The following is a 21,253-nucleotide window of genomic DNA, read 5'->3' as shown; positions in this document are numbered from 1 at the left end:
TAAGCTTAGGGACTAATGACCTTAGCGGTTAAGTCCCATAAGATTTCACACACAACTGAATATATTTTTTGAACATTTTGCTCAGGTCAAATAAGCTGGTTTACATACCACTCACTGATGTTAAGTCCCTAAGACTCCAGGGACTTGCTTGTGATCAAACGATTCCTTTTTTCGTACTATTGAATGCCTGTGAGATATTATAATTAGAGCAGTTCACCCCATTCTAAAACGCAAATGTCTAATAATACCCAACAAAGATATAGTTCCAGCAATGGAAAGATGATTACCAGGGATGTTATTTTTTAACAGAGGGGAAGTTTGGATAACAACAGACAAAAATAGAATCATTTTCTTTTTATTTCTGTCATTGCATTACTCTTTGGCACTAAATAACATCAAACAATTATTGAGCAAAAACTTCATCCACAGTACGTAAAACAAAGTAAAAGGTGAACTGTCCTTAAAATCGACCGTACAGTGGAAAATGAATACAAATATATTTCGTATTACATCAGTCTTTATCCTTACAACACATGAAACGTTCAAACACATACCGGTACTCAGACTCCATACACACACTCTCTTTCAAAACATTGATGCGTCTCTTGATACGTCTCACACAACATTATGACATGAGAGTAAAAGCAAAATACGAGTAAATAATAATGCTTCAACAGAGCGGAGATTACAATATTTAAAATTTTGGTTTCACTAAGCTAGTTACGCACTAAAGTGAGTGGCCAAAAGTCACGTTCAAATGCAGCAGCTAGATGCAGCTTATGGCCTAGTGTAGACACGATAACTAAGAAGTCTGTTACACGCAGGTTTGTGGTGAATATGACAGCACGTCGCGAGTTAACCGACTTCGAACGTGGTACGACACCCGGTGCAAGAGGCACGCTTCGTACTATGTCTGATAGTAATCAAGAGTTCGGCTTACAATGTCTAGGATAGAACTTCAACATGGAGGAGACGCCGGCCGCTGTGGCCGAGCTGTTCTAGGCGCTTCAGTCCGGAACCGCGCTGGATCAAATCCTGCCTCGGGCATGGATGTGTGTGATGTCAAGCCCCGTAGTGCTTAGAGCCGTTTGAACCATGGAAGAGACAGTGTTCCTATACGCGTAAACTACTGCACCGGGCGACAGCAAGCGTTTGACGAACAGACATCAATGTCGATCTACTGTGCGTCACATGGTCGCCTATTTGAATGAGGGGAGTCAGGAACCCATTCCTACCAGGGCTGTACAGAGAGACTGGTGCAGAGGATGAGCTTCAGCGATCGACGACTGACATCACATCCAGTACCTTCCCGTGACTTTTGGCCCTCAGTACACACATTATTTCATAAATGTATTCTTATGTTAATAAGTTTATTGAAAGAAATTTTCAGATTTATTATACCGCGAAGGTAGTAATGTTACCTTCACTGAATTCTCATTTACACTGTGCGACAACAAAGACAGCAACCTACATTGTCACAGGTACACATATCGAAAAGGTGCGCCGATGCAGTGTATCAGGTACGAAAAAAAAAAATTCCTGCGGGCTTGAGAGGCTGCCCACCCAGCCAAGGAACTTGCGTTAGCCGCGTCCCCGACACGGTTGTTGCCGGCCGATGCCCCCTGAGGAGGTCCAGATAGGGCACGGTGACTCACTCGGCGTACGTCCGGAAGAGGCGCTTCTTCTTCAGCGTGAAGTCGTTGCTCAGCAGGAGGGCGCCGTTGCTCGTCAGGTTCCTGCGGACACCACACCACAGACTGTTAGCTACGCTTTCCCTCGCAGTGACTCACTCGCTGGCGGCTTTCGTCTTCGCAAGTTTTCCAGACGCTGCACGCAGCCCAGGGACTTAATGACTTCTCCTGGCAATCACTGGCAGCAACAGCAACGCCAGGCAGCGGATGGAGGAGAAATTTTCCACTGCTTTGTTCGGGAAAGCCATTCGTAAGCGACCTCAATTGCGACATGTAGATAGTGCTATGAGACATGTTTAGTTAAAAACCATTCTATAACTACGAGCGTGAGTCAAATGAAAACCTTAAATTTGTAATAACAAATCGAAATTTCGTGCCTTCATCCTCTAAGTAGGTAAGCGTGCTACAAACAGCGTGCAGAATGGTCTGTAGGTGGCAGCATAGTGCAGATGCGGACATACCGTCGCAGTATCAGTATAAAGATGGCCGCCCCTCTTGCGAATTGCGCCAGGGAAGATGGTTGGTTGGTTGGTTGGTTTGGGGAAGGAGACCAGACAGCGTGGTCATCGGTCTCATCGGATTAGGGAAGGATTGGGAAGGAAGTCGGCCGTGCCCTTTCAGAGGAACCATCCCGGCATTTGCCTGGAGTGATTTAGGGAAATCACGGAAAACCTAAATCAGGATGGCCGGACGTGGGATTGAACCGTCGTCCTCCCGAATGCGAGTCCAGTGTCTAACCACTGCGCCACCCCGCTCGGTGCCAGGGAAGAACAGCGTTCTGTTAATCGGATTTTGCGTAGTGAAGGTGTGAAACCCATTGAAATTCATCGACGAATGAAGGTTCAGTACGGTGATGCATGTCTGTCACAGCAGCAAGTCTACGAGTGGAGTAGGCAGTTCGCAAATGGTGTGACTTCAGTGGAAGATGCTCCTCGTCCAGGTCAGGCACAACGAGTTGTGACTCCACAGAACATTGAAGGAGTTGAAGCCATAGTGAAGGAAAACCACTGAATGACATTGCAGCATGTTTACAGATTAGTCAGGGGTCAGCACACCACACTGTGCATGATGTGCTCCAGTTTCACAAAGTGTCTGTAAGATGGATACCACGGCAGCTGACTCCTGAAATGAGAGAACGACGTGTTGATGCTTGTGAAGAACTTCTTCGGCGCTTTGAACGAGAAGGTGATGGCTTCCTTGCAAGAATCATTACTGGAGACGAAACCTGGGTTCACTTCCACCAACCGGAAACGAAGAGAGCGAGCAAGGAATGGCGCCATTCCTCATCACCAAAACCAAAGAACTTTCGAACAGAACCATCAGCAGGGAAGGTTATGCTGACTCTCTTTTGGGAAGAAAAAGGCGTCATTTTGGAGCATTACATGCCTAGAGGGACCACTGTCACCAGTGCATCATAGACAGATCTTCTAAAAAATCATCTGCGGCCTGCAATCAAATCAAAGCGACGTGGATTGCTGTCAGCAGGTGTCCTTTTGCAACATGACAATGCAAAGCCCCACACTGCCCATACAACAGTTGCAACAATCACAGGCCTGCATTTTGAGTGTCTTTCTCACCCACCATACTCACTTGCCCCAAGTGATTTCCATATGTTTGGACCACTCAAAGACGCAATGGGAGGAAAGAAGTTCCGTTCTGATGAAGAGGTACGCCACGCGGTGCATGAGTGGTTGCGTGGACTACCAAGAGAATTTTTTTCTAAAGGAATTTATGCACTTTGTAAGCGCTGGAGGATTTGCATTGAGCGTGGGGGAGATTATGTTGAAAAGTGATACAGCTTTGTACCACTTCTGCACAATAAATAAAATTTAAAATCATATTTAAGTTTTTCATTTGACTCTCCCTCGTATCATATAGTAAAACTGACTCAGCCTGTTTGGACAGCATTCTGTCGTCATCAGATGTAATTTACTTGCTATATTCTGTATCAGTATACATACAGCCTAGAACACCATCCAGATTAATTTGGGGGCAGACTTACAATATATCTATAAACTTTTAGGTCACATATGGTCCGTAAATGACGCTGATACGTAGACTGAAGTGATATTGTCTGTATACTGTACAGATAGTCCTATATGAACTCATAACGTCATATATGCACAATGCAAACGCCGGAGTGTGGTGAAAACTGTTGCTGCAATGTAATGGGTTAATGAAGGACGAAAATAAAGAATCTAACAGATCTGCGTATTACCGAAAGGTATTATTGTAACTAGTCAGTGGGGATCGGAACAGAAAACTAATTTTTCGCAAGTTGTTAGTCACAGATAAGGATATCTCCGAAGTGAGAAGAATAATATTACGATCAAGCTTCCTATTGCCGGAAATCGCACACTGTTCCAAACGCGGGAAGGTACCGATAGAATTAGTTCTCAGTTATCCCTTTTACAAAAGTTGATATGACGCTGGAACATCTAAAAGTTCTTTCTTCCTTTTTTTTTTTTTACACGCACTTTTGTTTCTACGTTTGGGTCGAGTTTATGATAATTATACAGACATACACATAAACATGCGCCATCAAACAAAGACAAACAGTCAGTTAAAGTCCAAATAGAAAAAGTGTTCTGTGAAGTGAAATATACTGTGAAGGGTCTACAGAAGGACTGAAAAGTTCTTTCAGAAATCTACTAGAGGAAACGCTCAGCTAGGGCAGTAGCAATAGATTCTGGAGCTTTGCGCTTTGAGCAACAGCGACAGCAAAGAAAGGAATTGGAATTAACGTTGATAACAAAGTAATAAATACAGAGTTTACACAGAGGAAGTGAGCCAATGAGTGTACTGAATGTCTTTTGTTAGCGAAAATACATGTGCTTCGGTATTCATCATTGATAAACCTAAAAACAGTCATATTTGCATATCAGGTTAACGACTAGAATAGGTAGTTTTCTGTCGTAAGGTAGTTGTTTCTATATTATTATTTTTATTATTATTAACTTCATGGAGGTGTGATACATCTACGCAACTAAATAGAAGAATGTTTTTATGCCACGTACGTTTCGTTTCCTTTTATTTACAGAGCATCGTCGGTGGCCTCTGATATACAGAGTGGATCATTTTAATCCATAATCACAAATAGCTTGGGATGGAGATGAGATACAGCAAAATGTTTTAGATACAAGTTGTAGGTGGCTCGCACATTGCTACTAATGATCGTGACCTTGAACGTGATTTTCAAGATGATTTGGAGTTTAAATTGTTTTTTTTAAAATGAGAACCCTAATATTTGATTCAAGATTTGAAAATTTACATGTAATACATTATGAAAAGTATTACTTTCACACATTTGCTTAAAAGATGACGAAGCACGCTTCTTTTTAAACATGTTCTAGTACGATAAAGCAAGAGTGGCCTCGTCAAAAAGTACACACAAAATCAGCTTGGCATCGTCGAACGTAATTAAAATACGGTGCAAACTACGCAGTGATGCCGGCTGAATCATCATGTGAACGGCGCTAGTGTTGGGATACAGCTGCTATAAAAATACTTTTGTGGTTCAAGTTCGTTAGATGTCTCTAATATAAAAGTATTTGACCAGTATAAAATCACACAGAATACTATGTTTGTGTGAATGGCCATCTTGTGCAGAAGCTGTTAAAATCAATTATTAATGGTTTCTACATCTACATCTACATGGATACTCTGCAAATCACATTTAAGTACCTGCCAGAGCGTTCTCTATTATTCCAATCTCGTATAGCGCGGGGAAAGAATGAACACCTATATCTTTCCGTACTACCTCTAATTTCCCTTATTTTATCGTGGTGATCGTTCCTCCCTATGTAGGTCGGTGTCAACAAAATATTTTCGCATTCGGAGGAGAAAGTGGTGATTGGAATTTCGTTAGAAGATTCCTTCGCAACGAAAAACGCCTTTCTTTTAATGACTTGCAGCCCAAATCCTGTATCATTTCTGTGACACTCCCTCCCATATTTCGCGATAATACAAAACGTGCTGCCTTTCTTTGAACTTTTTCGATGTACTCCGTCAGTCCTATCTGGTAAGGATCTCACACCGCGCAGCAGTATTCTAAAAGAGGACGGACAAGCGTAGTGTAGGCAGTCTCCTTAGTAGGTCTGTTACATTTTCGAAGTGTCCTGCTAATAAAACGCAGCCTTTGGTGAGCCTTCCCCACAACATTTTCTATGTGTTCTTTCCAATTTAAGTTGTTCGTAATACCTTGGTATTTAGTTCAATTTATGGCTTTTAGATTAGACTGATTTATCATTTAACCGAAGTTTAAAGACTTCCTTTTAGCACTCATGCGGATGACCTCACACTTTTCGTTATTTAGGGTCAACTGCCACTTTTCACACCATTCAGATAATTTTACTAAATCGTTTTGCAGTTTGTTTTGATCTTCTGATGACTTTATTAGTCGATAAAAGACAGCGTCATCTGCAAACAACCGAAGACGGCTGCTCAGATTGTCTCCCAAATCGTTTATATAGATAAGGAACAGCAACGGGCCTATAACACTACCTTGGGGAACGCCAGAAATCACTTCTGTTTTACTCGATGACTTTCCGTCAATTACTACGAATTGTGACCTCTCTGACAGGAAATCGCAAATCCATTCACATAACTGAGACGATATTCCATAAGTAAATTTCACTACAAGCCCCTTGTGTGGTACAGTGTCAAAAACCTTCCGGAAATCCAGGAATACGGAATCGATCTGAAATCCCTTGTCAATATCACTGAGCACTTCATGTGAATAAAGAGCTAGTTGTGTTTCACAGGAACGATGTTTTCTAAACCCATGTTGACTGTGTATCAATAGACCGTTTCCTTCGAGGTAATTCATAATGTTCGAACACAATATATGTTCTAAAACCCTGCTGCATATCGACGTTAACGATATGGGCCTGTAATTTAGTGTATTACTCCTGCTACCTTTCTTGAATATTGGTGTGACCTGTGCAACTTTCAAGTCTTTGGGTACGGATTTTTCGTCGAGCGAACGGTTGTATATGATTGTTAAGTATGGACCTAATGCATCAGCATACTCCGAAAGGAACCTAGTTAGTATACAGTCTGGACCAAAAGACTTGCTTTTCTCCGTCTTAAGCTTACTGCAATTTAATTAAACGGAAATTTTAGAGTAAAAGCGTTTCGCTTTTATTTACAAAGCATCTTCTGTAGCTATTCTGCAGATTTCACACGTAACATTTGTACATTTTTGGTTGTTTTAGCCAAAATGCTGTTTTTAATCTAAAGCAACTAAAAATGTACAAACATATGTATCCAATTTGCAGAATACCACGGAAGATGCTTTGTAAATAAAAAACAAACGCTTATAGTGTAAAATTCTCTTTAATTAAATTGCACTAAGATTAAGGCAGAGAAAGCAATAATACCTGATATACAGAATATAATTAGGTGAAAACTTAAAACTGGGTATGCGTTCTGGAATTATAAGGAGATTACTAACTTCAGTCATATGTTTTACCCATTTGATTTATTTTGACTAGTTATTTTATTGCGTAATTTTGTTAGCTCGTTAAGCTTGTACTTGGACATGTTATTACTGGTTATCTAAATTACCGCAATAGTGTTTCACAATAATATATTGTCACATACCCACTTCTATTTAACAATTTTAAAATTTAATTTATTTGCGTTTTACTGTATTTCATTTTATTACACGCTACAATCCCTGAATAGTTTTCACTCAAATGAACGTCTTCATCTCATTGTACTCTGTATAGTTTTAAATCGGCCAAATACAGACACACACATATGTGGCAATTGTACCCCAGTTTCTTAGGAACTGGAGCGCGGTTCACATGACTCTATCGGCATTATGTTCAACGAGGCCAAGCTGGTTCTTTCTTTTTTTCTTTCTTTTTTTTTCACGACGCCAACTGGCTTCATTACATTATGATATGTTTCAAACAAATGTGCTTCATCATATTTGGTTTCCGCCTTTTTCTGCAAATCTGAAGGTGGTCACCACTGACCGAAGTCGATAGTCTGGAAAAAAAAATGATGTTACAGACTGGAATAAAGGCAACATATCTGTAACGCTAACTGTATATGAGGTGCTGCTGCTACCAATTCCAGAGAAATGTTCCAACGTTTCGAATCGTTGTCAAGTAGGCATAAAAGCAAAAATTGAATATATTCAGAAGTCTGCTGCTACGATTGTAACAAATCCCCAAAGCCGTACGAAACTGGAAGACAGATGGAGAACTTAACTGGCAATCTTTGGAAAGAAGGCGACGTTGTTCCCTTAGAGATCAGGAAGACTTTGTGCCGACATCGAATATTTTTCTCTAAGATGTCATGAGATTAGGAAAAGAAAGCTTAAAACGCGGGTAGAGCCCTGTAGCTATTCCTCACTCCCTCAGTACGTGAGTGGAATAGGACAGAAAATTGCTAATGAAGTATTCTCCAATATGCTCTGTACGCTAGGTTCTGGAGTACATGTGCAGATATAAAAAAATAAATAGGTCACGTTAGATTCATAAGTACGGGTGCATGGGTGAATATTTTGATAATTGGTTTTACCGTAATATACTGGTCCTTTTATGTGTTATCACTTATCGAAAACCTTATATCGACACTTTATATCGACACCTTTAATGGCTATGTAATTTTTGCATGTGTAGGAGTGCATAAAAATCAGTCAAAAAAAGAAGAGAGAGAAGTACTTACTTGAGGAACTGCGGTAAGGCAGCCTTCCAGGAGGTTTCCTGGCGCAGAGTAAGGAAGAGTTCGAAGGTGGTGAGCGTGTCCGGGGCACATTTCACAGTCGCCAGTCGTATCCTCTCTGCCGGCTGCTTCCCCGCCTCCAGGTCCACGTACAGCGTGCAGCCCCTGTGAACAGGCGGAAGACCCACATTAGCTACTTGTTTCCTAATGAACGCGAAAAATCTTCTAGACCACAGCTGGGCTCGCTTCCGCACAAATTTCTCAACGGTCGACGAATCAAAAACCAATAAATCTGTTATATTTTCCACACATATAGAATTCCAACCAAAAATATTGCAGTAAACAGTACCAGTTACCATATCTTCTAACCCATTGCAGGTACACTTCAAGTCTTTGAATCTACAACTTTGTTTAAACCATAAGTTTATGATTCAGTATACCAAAGGCACATTCCTAGCCTATAACTCGCCATTGAGATATTAAAAAGGTTCCCTCCAGCTTCTCCTCATCCATTTAATCTTCTTGTGCTAGCAGTGCCTGTCCAAAATCAAGGCTTTGGACACACGAGTAACAATTATTGGTCGACTCACTCATGCTAACATTAGGGTACTAACTTAACTCGGGCTAATCTTCGATGATTAATTGACATTCTGCCCGTGGACATGCATATCCTTTAGTACGTATATTATGAGTGAAAAATTTTCTGTAAGTTCATTATTCGATGATATAGCATTACAGTTTTGAGTAGTTTGAAGCACCTCTCCGCGCTGGTCTGTTCTGTTACAGTCTTCATCTTTGCTGCAGCCTACATCCATTCGAACGTGTTTGCTGTAGTCAAACCTAGATCTTTGACTACAGTTTTTACCTCCCACAGTTCTATTAGCAAACTAACAATTTGTTGATGCTTCAGGACGTAGCCCATCAACCTGTCCCTTTCTTTGGTCAGCATGTGTGTTGAATATCATTTGTTTTCTACCCGATTCGAATCGATATCTCTTCATTAGTTTTCACATCTATCTAGATGTTAGATTATGAGTTCAATATTTGCAGTTGACAATTTGTACCGTAAATGTACCATTTCCCCAAATTTATTACAAGAAATCATAATAAAAAGAGTGTCTTCTTGACATAGCTTTACAGCTGCATCTACATCTACACGTACACTCCGCAGGCCAACGTACTTCACATGGAGGAGGGTATCATGCACCACTACTAGTCATTTCCTTTCCTGTTCTTCTTGCAAAAAGATTGAAGGGAAAAGGACTGTCTATAAGCCTCCGTAGGAGCCCTAATTTCTCTCACCCTATCTCAGAGGTCCTTAAAGCGAAATGTACTTTGGCAGCAGTAGAATCGATCTGCAGTTGGCCTAAAATTCCAGTTCCTTACATTTCCGCAATAGTGCTTCCCTCCAGAGATCCCATTTGAGTTCACGAAGCGTTTCCGTAACACCCGCTTCCTGATCGAACCTACCCATAACAAATCTAGCAGCACGCCTTCGACGTTTTTGTTTAATTGGATATGGTGGAGTCCAAAACACTCATGCAGTAGTCAAGAATGGGTCGCACTCGCGTTCTATATGCCGTCTCCTTCATAGATGAGCTAGATTTTTGCAAAACTCTCCCCACAAAACGAAGTCGAGCAGTCATCTTCCCGACTATCCGCCTATTGTGCTCATTCCATTTCATACCACTTCGCAACGCTACGCCTAGATATTTAAATGATATTAGTGTGTCAAGTAGCACATTACTAATGCTGTATTCGAACGTTACAGGACTGCTTCCCCTGCTCATCCGCCTTAAAGCACTCCGTCTTCAGGCCACGAGTAGCCTAGCGGGACCATCCGACCGCCGTGTCATCCTCAGAGAGAATGCGGATAGGAGGGGCGTGGGGTCAGCACACCACTCTCCCGGCCGTTATGATGGTGTTCTTGACCGAAGCCGCTACTATTCGGTCGGGTAGCTCCTCAACTGGCATCACGAGGCTGAGTGCACCCCGAAAAATGGCAACAGCGCATGGCGGCTGGATGGTCACCCGTCCAAGTGCCGGCCACGCCCAACAGCGCTTAACTTCGGTGATCTCACGGGAACCGGTGTATCCACCGCGGCAAGGCCGTTGCCTTCATCCGCATTGACTTGCGTTTTATTTCCATAGCGTGTGGGTTATCATAAGAAAATGAGTAAATGAAGCACGTTAGCTTTGGAATGAATAATGAAAAGTGTCAAAAGATCCGCGTCAACAACTAGCTTTGTAACATCGAGAGAACCAAAACAAGCGTTCAAGCACTGAGAGCGTTTTTTCAGGCAGTTAAGACTGTTCCTGGCAACAAACAGCAGAGATCAGCGCCGGAACAAATGGTTCAAATGGCTCTAAGCATTATGGGAGTTAACATCTGAGGTCATCAGTCCCCTAGATTTAGAACTACTTAAACCTAACTAACCTAAGGACATCAGACACATCCATGCCCGAGGCAGGATTCGAACCTGCGATCGTAGCAGCAGCGCGGTTCCGGACTGAAGCGCCTAGAACCGCTCGGCCACAGCGGCCGGCGCACCGGAACATTCTCTCATTGTCTAAAAGTGGTATAGAGAGCTCGCAAAGGGGCGGCGCCAGGAAGGACATCCGTTCACCCCTTAAACTAATTACCACTTATATTAACCGTGGAAAAACCTTCACTAATCATGCTGACCCTGCGCCGATGTAGGACAAAGGTGCAAGAAAAAGAAGAAGAAGAAGAAGAAAACAAGAGTCCATTACTATCGTACCCCTCATAGACAGGCCCGCAGAGGACGCTAGTAGACCTACCTAAGACCGTAGGGCTCTGTGGTGGCCATCTGCAGGACGTGTTCGGCGGCGGTAAGCAGCAGCGCCGGGGGCAGCGCGATGCCGCCCCCAGCGCCGCCCCCGCGCGCCGCACGCAGCTCCGCCTCCAGGCGCCGCGACAGCGCGTCTCTCGCCTCCGCGCTCTCCGCCTCATCAGGCCCCACCGCCTGCCCACAACCTGAGCACAAGGCCAAAGTCACATCTGGTCCCCAGTTCTAATGGTACGACATGAAAATTTGTTGCAACAATTTGTGGATGAACTGAAGGGAAGATGATAACGGAGTTATTTCTGTGCATGACATCGAAGTCCTTAGGGCCCATATCAAAGTCTGGGGAGATGAATGTGGTTAAATGGGTGTGTTATAAAACGGTAGAATAAAGGAACAAAAAATTTGCTAAAACATGTCTTACGAAACACACACTCATAAACACATAAACAATGACACAATAAAAAGTTCTCAAGTGTCACTTCTTAAAAGATGAGTGAAAGAAAAGGGAGAGTACAAGGAGAAGTTATTAAAATGCTGTAACAGGTACATGTGGCTGGCTGATCACTAAACAAACAAGGAGGAAAAGTAGAAACTTCCTAGCACAGTAAAATTGCGCGCCGCAAGGGAACTCGAATGGAAATTTTGCGACACGTTTTATACTACCTTATTATGATATTTCAAGTCAACTACTATACAAAAATCAACAAACATTCACAAAACCAAGACGATAGTGAAACCCAGGCCGCCCTCTTCGTGAACGAGACCCAGAAGGCAACAGAATCCGACGTCCAGTTGATGGCATATTCTTTCACTTCCGGAATGCTTTCGATACATTTCCGGACTGCCACCTAAGGAGCAAAATATGAGCATACGGAATATCATACCAGCTTCACGTTTGGATTGCTGGATTCCAGTAAATAGTAGACAGCATCTTCTGTAGATGAGATGTCGGCGTATCTGAATGCCATGGAGGGATCTGGATTTAATTCCTAGAGCTACCAAAGATTTTTCCTTGGTGGGAGGACAGGAATAGGTTCCTCTCAACCTCATGATGTCAGTGATAGAGCTACACCAAGGCCTCAATTGCCGTTGTGCTTACTATGGCCCTTCATTCCGCGACCGAATGATACGGCGACCGGTCTACAGCGCTCTGTCCTCTGGGCCTGATAGCCTATTTAGTTTAGTACGTTTAGAAGACAGCATGCCATTGTTAACGTAGTGATACAGGAGTCCGTCAAAAATTTGGAGACATGGCGAGACAAGCATGCTTTGAATTTGAAATATAAATGCAGATGCTGGCCCAGCCTGCAAGGTACGCTGTTGTATTTGAAGAAGAACTGGACCTGCGAAAGGTCCTCAATACTTTACAAGGGTCTGTTGAGGTCTATTAGGTTTATGTGTAGTTGGAAGTGCACTGTGTTGGAGGTAATTGAATTTGAACGTGGGCGTATAGTTGGTGCTCGCATGGTGAGTGTTTCCGTAACGAAGGCACCGTATCCAAGATTTATACCACAGACAGGGAGAGATAAATCACAACGCGGACGAAAGTCTGTTTTCAGTGATCGTGACCGACGAATATTAAAGAGGATTTTGATTAAAGAGGACGACAGCTACAAAAGTCACTGCAGAACTGAATGTCGCGAACCTTGTCAGCAGCAAAACGGTATCAAGGGAGATACAGAAGCAGGGAATTCGCAGGGCAAGCTGGAATCACAGAACCATATATCAATAATGGAAATGCCCCTAACAGGAAAATGTGGTACCGAAGCTATAAAATCTATACCATGAAGCAAAGGAAGATTGTCATGTGGTCTTATGAGCCTTGTTTCACATTGTTTTCAGCTTATGGCCGCGATTACGTCCCGGAAGAGAAACAAGGTAGGGCAATCATACCGTGGTATCCCATCCGCCCCTTAGTTACTCTACAACGCCGCATTACCGCCAAGGATTATGCGACCGATTTGGGCTGATCAGTTTCAGCCTGTGCTAAGGTGATGCTGTGCTCCAAGATAACAGAGATGATAGTGTCCCTGTTCACGTAACTCAAGTCATTCATGCTTGGTTTTGTGAGCACGAGAATGAATCGTTACATCTTCCGTAGTCACCGTAGTCACCAGATATCAATGTTATTGGGCATTTGTAGTCTACTTTGGAGTGAGTGGTGCGTCATCACTGTCCAACATTATCATCTTTTCCAGAACTTGCCACTATTTTTCAGGAACAGTGGTATAGATTACCTTGAAAACCATACAGACCCAGCATTTATCCATTCCGAGAAGACTGGAAGCTGTTTTGAATGTCAACGGTTTTCCTACTCCGCTTTTGAAATGGTAATGTGTTGTTTTTGTGGTATTTGTGGTTGTCCATCCTCTGTTTCTTAGATGCAAAAGTAACTTCGGGCGTACACCATGGGAATGTTACAGGACCATTACTATTCACAATATACATACGTAACCTAGTAGTAAGCGTCAGAAGATCCATGAGGCTATTCGCGAATGATGTTGTTGTAATAGTCGCAACGCTAGAAAACTGTGACGATATGCAGGAAGATCTCCAGCTGATATATGCCTGTTGCAGGAGTTGACTTTCAGTATAAAAAAAAAACATAACGGAATGCGTTATTATATGATCACGCGATTGACGAAGAGTATGAGCACGGAATGTCCACATAAACTAATCCTAGGAATGGCAGACGCAAAACTGAGATACGTTGAAGGAATGCTAAGGTACTGTAGTCTACCCACGGAGGAACTAACTTGCAAAATTCACATTCGACACAAACTAAATTTTGCTCTTCAGTGTGCGACCCTTACTAAATAGGGTCGATAAAGGAAACAGAGACGATCCAAAGAAGAGCGCCGCGTTTCGTCACAGGTTAGTTTAGTAAGTGCAAAAGCGTCAAGGATACACAAATCCGCCGGCCCTTTTGGCCGAGCGGTTCTAGGCGCTTCAGTCTGGAACCGCGCGACCGCTACGGTCGTAGGTTCGAATCCTGCCTCGGGCATGGATGTGTGTGATGTCCTTAGGTTAGTTAGGTTTAAGTAGTTCTAAGTTCTAGTGGACTGATGACCTCAGATGTTAAGTCCCATAGTGCTCAGAGTCATTTTTTTTTTACACGCATCCAACAATACAGGAAGGGTGTTGTTCGTCACGCTGTGTATGTTAAAATGCTGAGAGCGAACATTCCTAGAATAGACAATCAATGTATTGCTTCTTTCTGCGTTTATCTCGTAAAAAGATGATAAAGGTAAAAATCAAAGCGTTTCTAGCTCACATGGATGCCTACCTAGAATTCTTCTTCCGTCTCGCGACTGGAATAAGAATGGGGGACGGCGACAGGGCTGCACAAAATATCCTCCTCCACACGTAATAAGAGGTACATGTGGATGCAGCTGTAGAATTCGGTTGACAAGCACGTTGCTAGCGAAAGCAAATGGTACGAGTTCGATGGGCGATCCATCACACAGTTTTTAATTTGCCAGAAAAATTCACCACTGTGAAAGAAGGGGAATGGCACACATTTCCATATCGAGTCGACAGCAGAGTTGATAAGCCTAAGAGAGGAGAAGAAATTGGCCTTGGTCGTGGAGGAACTGTTCCGGCAAGATGTATGAAAACCACGGGTGCATATCAGTAGATTTTGATCCTTTGGAAATTTGCACCCTGCTTCTCCAGGATATCGACACCGCTTTTTTTGTGGTAGATGCAACTCAGCTGTACTGAATTAAGGGGATTTTGTATTTCATGTAACCCTATTCGTCACACCCCTAGAAGAGCACATTGTGAAATTAATGAGCTCTCGGATGTATACGAAATACAGTGACTGTAGATTATTGGCGGGGAAAAAAGAAAAGAATAGTAAAAATACACTACTTTTGTCCCAAATGATGTTGCTACATAATCGTCTGGTTATATAAATGATTCCTTAATGCAAAAATTCAGCAATACCTAGGCTTGGCTAGGCGGTAAAGTCCCAGATTTTGAATACAATCAATCAGAGTTCGGTCCCTGACCGGCTTCATGAGTTTTATCTGTCACGTGACACTTCTTTCACCTCAGGCAATGCGGCATTGCAGCGTGATTCATAGAGCACAGTAAACTGCAGCCCCCACCCCCTCCCTGTAACTGGCTAAGTCAGTTTAAATGTCTATGGAAGACAACGTCATCACTGCAAGTGATGTTCAGACCAGCCGAGTTGATAACAACATCATCTTTAAGGCTGTCACTGTCGCCAAGCGTTCCATGGTATGGTACAGTAGCTCTCCACGGAAACTGACACACACATGTATATTAAAAACTGTATGATGATTCTGAACTGTTACATCTTATGATGTGAAGATAGTAGTGGTAATAGTTCCCAATTGGTATTTCAGCTTGTTTAGTCTCTTGCCCAAAGTTACTCGCTGATCATAATACACACACTCAAACAACCACACACACACACACACACACACACACACACACACAGACAAACACAAACACGGGAAGGATACATGATTTAAAACATTTTCTCCTGCTGACTCGTACGAAAAAGCTGGGTTTCTCTCTAACGCATTCCCTGTGTAGGTGATTGAGATATATCCTCCTCACTTAATTAGGTGCCTTCCGCCCTATGACCTCTCCATTAAAGTTCTATGGCATCACTTTAGGTTTATGGATGTGTCGCACGCACTGTGTTGTTTGTGAGGAGGTCCACGTACTCATTTCACTGGTATCAAGAAGTTAAGCAAAGTTCTGTGCTGCTGTAGCTCAACCACATTGAGTCAGGAGATGAATGCTGTGCTCTCTCTGTATTGCGTCGCGGTACTGAGACGCGATAGCAGACTTAACTAATCAGATACCATCACGAACGCTTTCTGTCATAGCCAGAATAGTGCTGGAGAGCTCTCGTGATGCCCAAGACTCTGCAATAAACACAAATGTGATCTGAAGGAAAGAAATACGAGCGTTGCGCTTTTGGATTGTAGCAATGCTGCTCACATTCGTATCTGACACATATCGATTTCTTAGATATGTATGTATTGAGAATCAAGGCTCGTGTGGTTGTGCTGAGTTTCAAATTTTGATCCAGTCTCGTTTAGAAAGCAAACAAGGTCTGGATTTATCTCTTCAAACTACGAATCATTGGAGCCATAGTTCGACTGGACAAGGACGCGAAATCAGCTGTGACCGTGATGGATCCGTACAAACATTCGATTATAGTTATCTAGGAACATGTGTAGGCGGTTATTGCTCCCCCTCCTCGCTCGGAGTTTCTGTTAGCTATTCCTTGACTCTGGTGAAATCTCGGACCAGGCAGTTTTTCAACCCGTTCTTAGAATTCGACGATGAAATATGGATGAAATAAAAAAAAAAAACTTAATGTTGCATTTTTGCAGATATTGCAGTCATTTACATTGAAGAAATATCTGGGAAAACCTTCACAAATATTCAGTCAGATTTTGAAGTGTTATGCAAACATTGGCAAGTTTCTTTAAAGGGACAGAAATATACAATTTTGTACTTGACAAAAGACAGAAAAGTGATATCCTATGACTACAACAGCAATCAGTCACAGTTGAAATCAGCTAGTCACGCAAATACCTGAGTGTAACATAATGAATGGACCTGAAATGGAATTCCACACATGCTAAATTTTAGTTAAAGAAAGGTATGTTTCAGTTCTTGCAGACCTTCTGTCTGGAGGCGGGCAATGTTTTCTTTTTTTACAAAAAAAATTATTGTTCGACACAACCATACTAGGCCGAAAATGAAAATCCAATGACAATGTGATTTACTCGGCGTGTTCTGCAGAGGTGAGACGGATCCACGATATCTGTTTTAAGACCTGAGGATGATAATTGATGACCGAAACAGGTCATTTCATTTGGATAGTTTGTCTCATTAATAGGTACCGAGCGAGACGGCGCAGTGGTTAGCACACTAGCCTGGCATTCGGGAGGACAACAGTTCAAATCCGCTTGCGGCCATCCAGATTTAGGTTTCCGTAATTTTCCGACATCGCTCCATTCTTGAAACATTTCGAGCTTGTGCTCTGTCTCTAATGACTTCGATGAATCCGGCACGTAAAACCCTAATCTCCATTTATTTCTTTCACTGGCAGGCTATTGGGAAAATGCTGTCAGTCAATGAGACTGCATACGGAACACTCCAGCGAATCATCCTAGAATATTACTCAAGTGTGTGGAAGCGATAACGAATAGGATTAACAGGGATTATTGAACATATTGAAAGAAGGGATTTGTTTTCTTTTGGAAGAGCGTCGTGGAAGTGCTGAAAAACCTGATCTAGCAGACGATTGAAGATATACGACAGTTATCTCGCGAAAACCTACCCTCTACGTGTCGCTCGCTTTCTTAGAGACAGCGCACACAGATTACGGAGCACACGGAGGCATTTAAGCGGTGACTCTTCCCTCACTTCACACATGTTTGGAACGGGAAGAATCATAATATTTTGTGAATATTAATCCCACACATCTTATAATGGTTCGTGGAGTATATATATGGATGTAGAAAGAAGACGTTCTGCAGATACTGTGATGTATTCAAGCTAAATGCACATTAGGAACCTTTTGATACCGGTGGATATCGAACATTTCATTTGTGAAACAGTAACCTCATATATAACAATTTATTTGTGTCATGCTTTATGCATTGTTGCTTACATTCGACGTGAAGAGAAACATAACTATGTTAATTTTATAAAATTATTTGCAGTATTCCACTAAATTTTGTTAGTTTTATGTGAAGTATATATAAAAAAGTCCATATAAATACGTTCGTTGCCAGCAATGTGAATGATTAGATTCCTTGGCTACATATGTACGAGGCATGATTTTTAAGTAAGGTCCGTTTTGTTGTAGACACTAGTAGTTCGCGCGCATACCACAACCACTAACTGTACCCCCCTCCCTCCCTCCCCCCCCCCCTCCCCCCTACTCTGTTCCACCCGTGAAAGGTGCGTGGGAAGAATGATTATCGGTAAGTTCTAATTCCTCGAATTTCTTCGTCGCTGTCATTACGTGACATGTATGAGGGAAGAAGTAATATGTTGTCCTAATCTTCCCGCAAAGTGATCCCTCGACATTTCAGTAGTAAACCTCTCCTTGATGCGCAGCCCCTCTCTTGGAAGATCTGCCAATGGAGTTTTTTGAGCATTTCGGTAATGCTCTCTAGCCGACTGAACGATCCCGTGACGAAACGCGCCGCTCGTTGGATCTTCTCTATCTCTCCTATTAGTCCTACCTGGTAAGGATCCCATAATGATCAATAACTCAAGTATCGGTCAGACAAGCGTCGTAAGAGCCACTACCTTCGTGGATGAGTTGCATTAAGATTCTTCCTATGAATCACAGCCTGGCAGTTGCTTTTTCTACTATCTGTTTTATGTGCTAATTCCATTTAAGGGCCGCCGGTGTGGCCGAGCGGTTCTAGGCGCTGCAGTCTGGAACCGCGCTGCTGCTACGGTCGCAGGTTCGAATCCTGCCTCGGGCATGGATGTATATGGTGTCCTTCGGTTAGTTAGGTTTAAGTAGTTCTAAGTTCTAGGGGACTGATGACCACAGATGTTAAGTCCCATAGTGCTAAGAGCCATTTTAACCATTTGAATCCATTTAAGGTCGCTCCGGATAGTTACTCCTTGATGTTTTACGGTACATACTGTTTCCAGCAGTTTTTCAGCAATAATGTAGTTCTACAGTAGTGACTTTCTTTCCATGTGTATGCGCAGTACGTTCAGGGTAAAGTGCCAGGGCTTGTACCATTGATCAACCCTCTGCAGGTCATTCTGCAAATCGATACTATCTTCTGGCGTTGCAACTTTTGGTATAGACAATCGCGAACAGTCTTAAAGAGCATCCTACGCTTTGTATTATGATAGAAATTTCATTGTGAATCATCTATTTCGGTGTTCAAGAACGCAGAAGCTAAACTGGATGACCTTTTATTATTTCATAGTTAAAGTCGCAACCGAACTATTAAACTCCTGGGAAGTTTCAGATTTTTCCATACAGGAAAAACTTGAGACAAGACAAATACTCTGAAGAAGAAGTCAACATAAAACTAGCTAAGTACCAGAATTACAAATTTATTAATATGGAAATACCTAGTTGTAAAATTATAACAATTCAGTGATATCAGTGCTTTGATATGTAGGTAGAGATTTGACGTTATTGAAAGTGGCATGTTACAACACACCGCTCAGCCCAAACCGCTAAGGACAGAATCGTGAAATTTGGAGAGTTTGTTGGACTTATACTGTAAGTGTCGCTTAAGACGAGATTGTTCAAAATTCCACTCCTAAGGGGGCGAAACATAGAATGAATGTCTTTTCTGAAAATATGTCACTATTAAGACAATTTTTAAGCTAGAACTACGAAAACTGCTGTTTGATTTTTCTATCAAAAATTAAAAAAAAAATCGTGTGTAACATTTTTCGAAATTCAGCCACTAGCGGAGTAAAATAGAGAATCAAACTCTTTTTTGAAATTAAGTCATTGTTAAAGAACTACTAAAGTATTTTTAAAGTTACATCTATGAAAATTGTTATTTGACTTTTCGCTTGGAAATAAAAAACATATATATTTAAGTGCTTTCGGAAATTCAGACCCCTAAGGGAGTGAAATAGGGGCGCGGGGGGGGGGGGGAGGGGGGGGGGAATTAAATGAAATTATTTCATTATGGAAGCATTTTCAAAGTTAAACCTGTGAAAATTTTTATTTGGCTTCTCTGTTAGAAAAAATACTTGTTTTACTATTTTTGGAAATTCAACCCGTAATGGTGTGAAATAGGGGACGAAAATTTTCAAGAAAATAATTCGTTATATTAAAAAAAAATTTGGAGTCAAATGTATGGAAACTGATACTTCATTGGCACATTAGATATAAGGAAATACGTGTTAGGGGATGAAAGTTCCTATGCACGATTAACAAAAGCCTTGGACTCCAGGTACCAGAATCGCTTTTTGAACAGCAGTACATTCGGAAAAGACATTCTAATTAGCGTGAGAAGTGTAGAGGGTGTTGCAGTTTGTGAAGAATATAAAAATTCGATTAAAGAAAATTTTTAAAAAAATCTGTGCAAACCATACAATCTACGCGAGCGAATCAGCTGAGGATAAAAGCTAGTGTGTGATAAAAGGAAAGAGCGCTAGAAAGTAAGGCTTACCTCCAAGACTGGAGAAATCCACGTAAACGGGACACGGTAGGACTTCCATGACGTGCAGCACACTGTGCCGGCTCCAGCAACCACTAGGTCCGCACCAGCCCTAGCCAAGCATCCAGCCGCCAGGCGGTCTGACAGCATCAGCCGCCTCGCCGGCTATATCAAGCCTCGGCGCCTCTTCCCACCGCCGCCAGGCGCCGCTCGGTTCAACTCGGACGCCTTCGTCCGCACGCCGCTAATAGTGTGCCGACGTGCCGCGCCCAACGTTAACGTCCGACGCGTTATCTGCTTACGTCGGCGTCAGGGGTCCTTGCCAAATGAGCAGTTCATGACATCCGGTGTAATTTAATTTATCATTCGAAACAAGCTATACTATTTTTTTTTTTCGTTTCTAGGAACAGGACGTTTAGAACGACGTGATGTGGTGTTCATGCGATTAGCCAAAAAGCTAAGGTGCGTATAATGTAGTTCTCCTACCAGAATCTCTCTTATTCGACCAGTGTATCAAGTAGTTTATCATTGTAGGACTATATGACAACAAACTCAACCAAATGAAACACACATGTCACAGTAAAGGCTGCCCAAACAAAGGCGTGTGTGGAGACCGTGGTTGTTATATATCAAACAACACACCACGAACAGATTATACAGATTAGTCTTGGCCTCACGAATCGTCTGTTATTGTTCAAGTTTTCTCAAAAATGGTTCAAATGGCTCTGAGCACTATGGGACTTAACATCTGTGGTCATTAGTCCCCTAGAACTTAGAATTACTTAAACCTAACTAACCTAAGGACATCACACACAACCATGCTCGAGGCAGGATTCGAACCTGCGACCGTAGCAGTCTCGCGGTTCCGGACTGCGCGCCTAGAACCGCTAGACCACCGGCCAAGTTTTCTCGACTCAAA

General features: G+C 42.4%; 1 protein-coding gene across 1 annotated transcript; it reads right to left on the bottom strand.

Annotated features, from left to right (window-relative positions):
• Positions 1–367: 367 nt before the first annotated feature.
• Positions 368–20,565, bottom strand: LOC126234661 (protein charybde-like). The gene is made up of 4 exons (XM_049943391.1): positions 20,347–20,565; positions 11,172–11,367; positions 8,373–8,534; positions 368–1,736 (listed from the first exon to the last, which is right to left on the bottom strand). Exons 1-4 carry the CDS (start codon positions 20,393–20,395, stop codon positions 1,652–1,654), a joined length of 492 nt encoding a protein of 163 aa, XP_049799348.1. The 5' UTR covers positions 20,396–20,565; the 3' UTR covers positions 368–1,651.
• Positions 20,566–21,253: the final 688 nt, after the last annotated feature.

This window comes from Schistocerca nitens, chromosome 2 (assembly GCF_023898315.1).
Source record: "Schistocerca nitens isolate TAMUIC-IGC-003100 chromosome 2, iqSchNite1.1, whole genome shotgun sequence".
Lineage (NCBI taxonomy): Eukaryota > Metazoa > Arthropoda > Insecta > Orthoptera > Acrididae > Schistocerca > Schistocerca nitens.
Note: the sequence above shows the minus strand (reverse complement) of the source record. Positions and strands in the feature narration are given on the sequence as shown.

What these genes read in the sequence shown, in the direction of transcription:
- LOC126234661 (XM_049943391.1), bottom strand. Translation starts at nt 20,395, where the DNA reads ATGGAAGTCCTACCGTGTCCCGTTTACGTGGATTTCTCCAGTCTTGGA. An exon ending in ACAGAGCCCTACGGTCTTAG is followed by an intron (nt 8,535 to 11,171) that starts GTAGGTCTACTA and finishes GCCTGTTCACAG; the next exon opens with GGGCTGCACGCTGTACGTGG. An exon ending in GCCTTACCGCAGTTCCTCAA is followed by an intron (nt 1,737 to 8,372) that starts GTAAGTACTTCT and finishes TGGTGTCCGCAG; the next exon opens with GAACCTGACGAGCAACGGCG.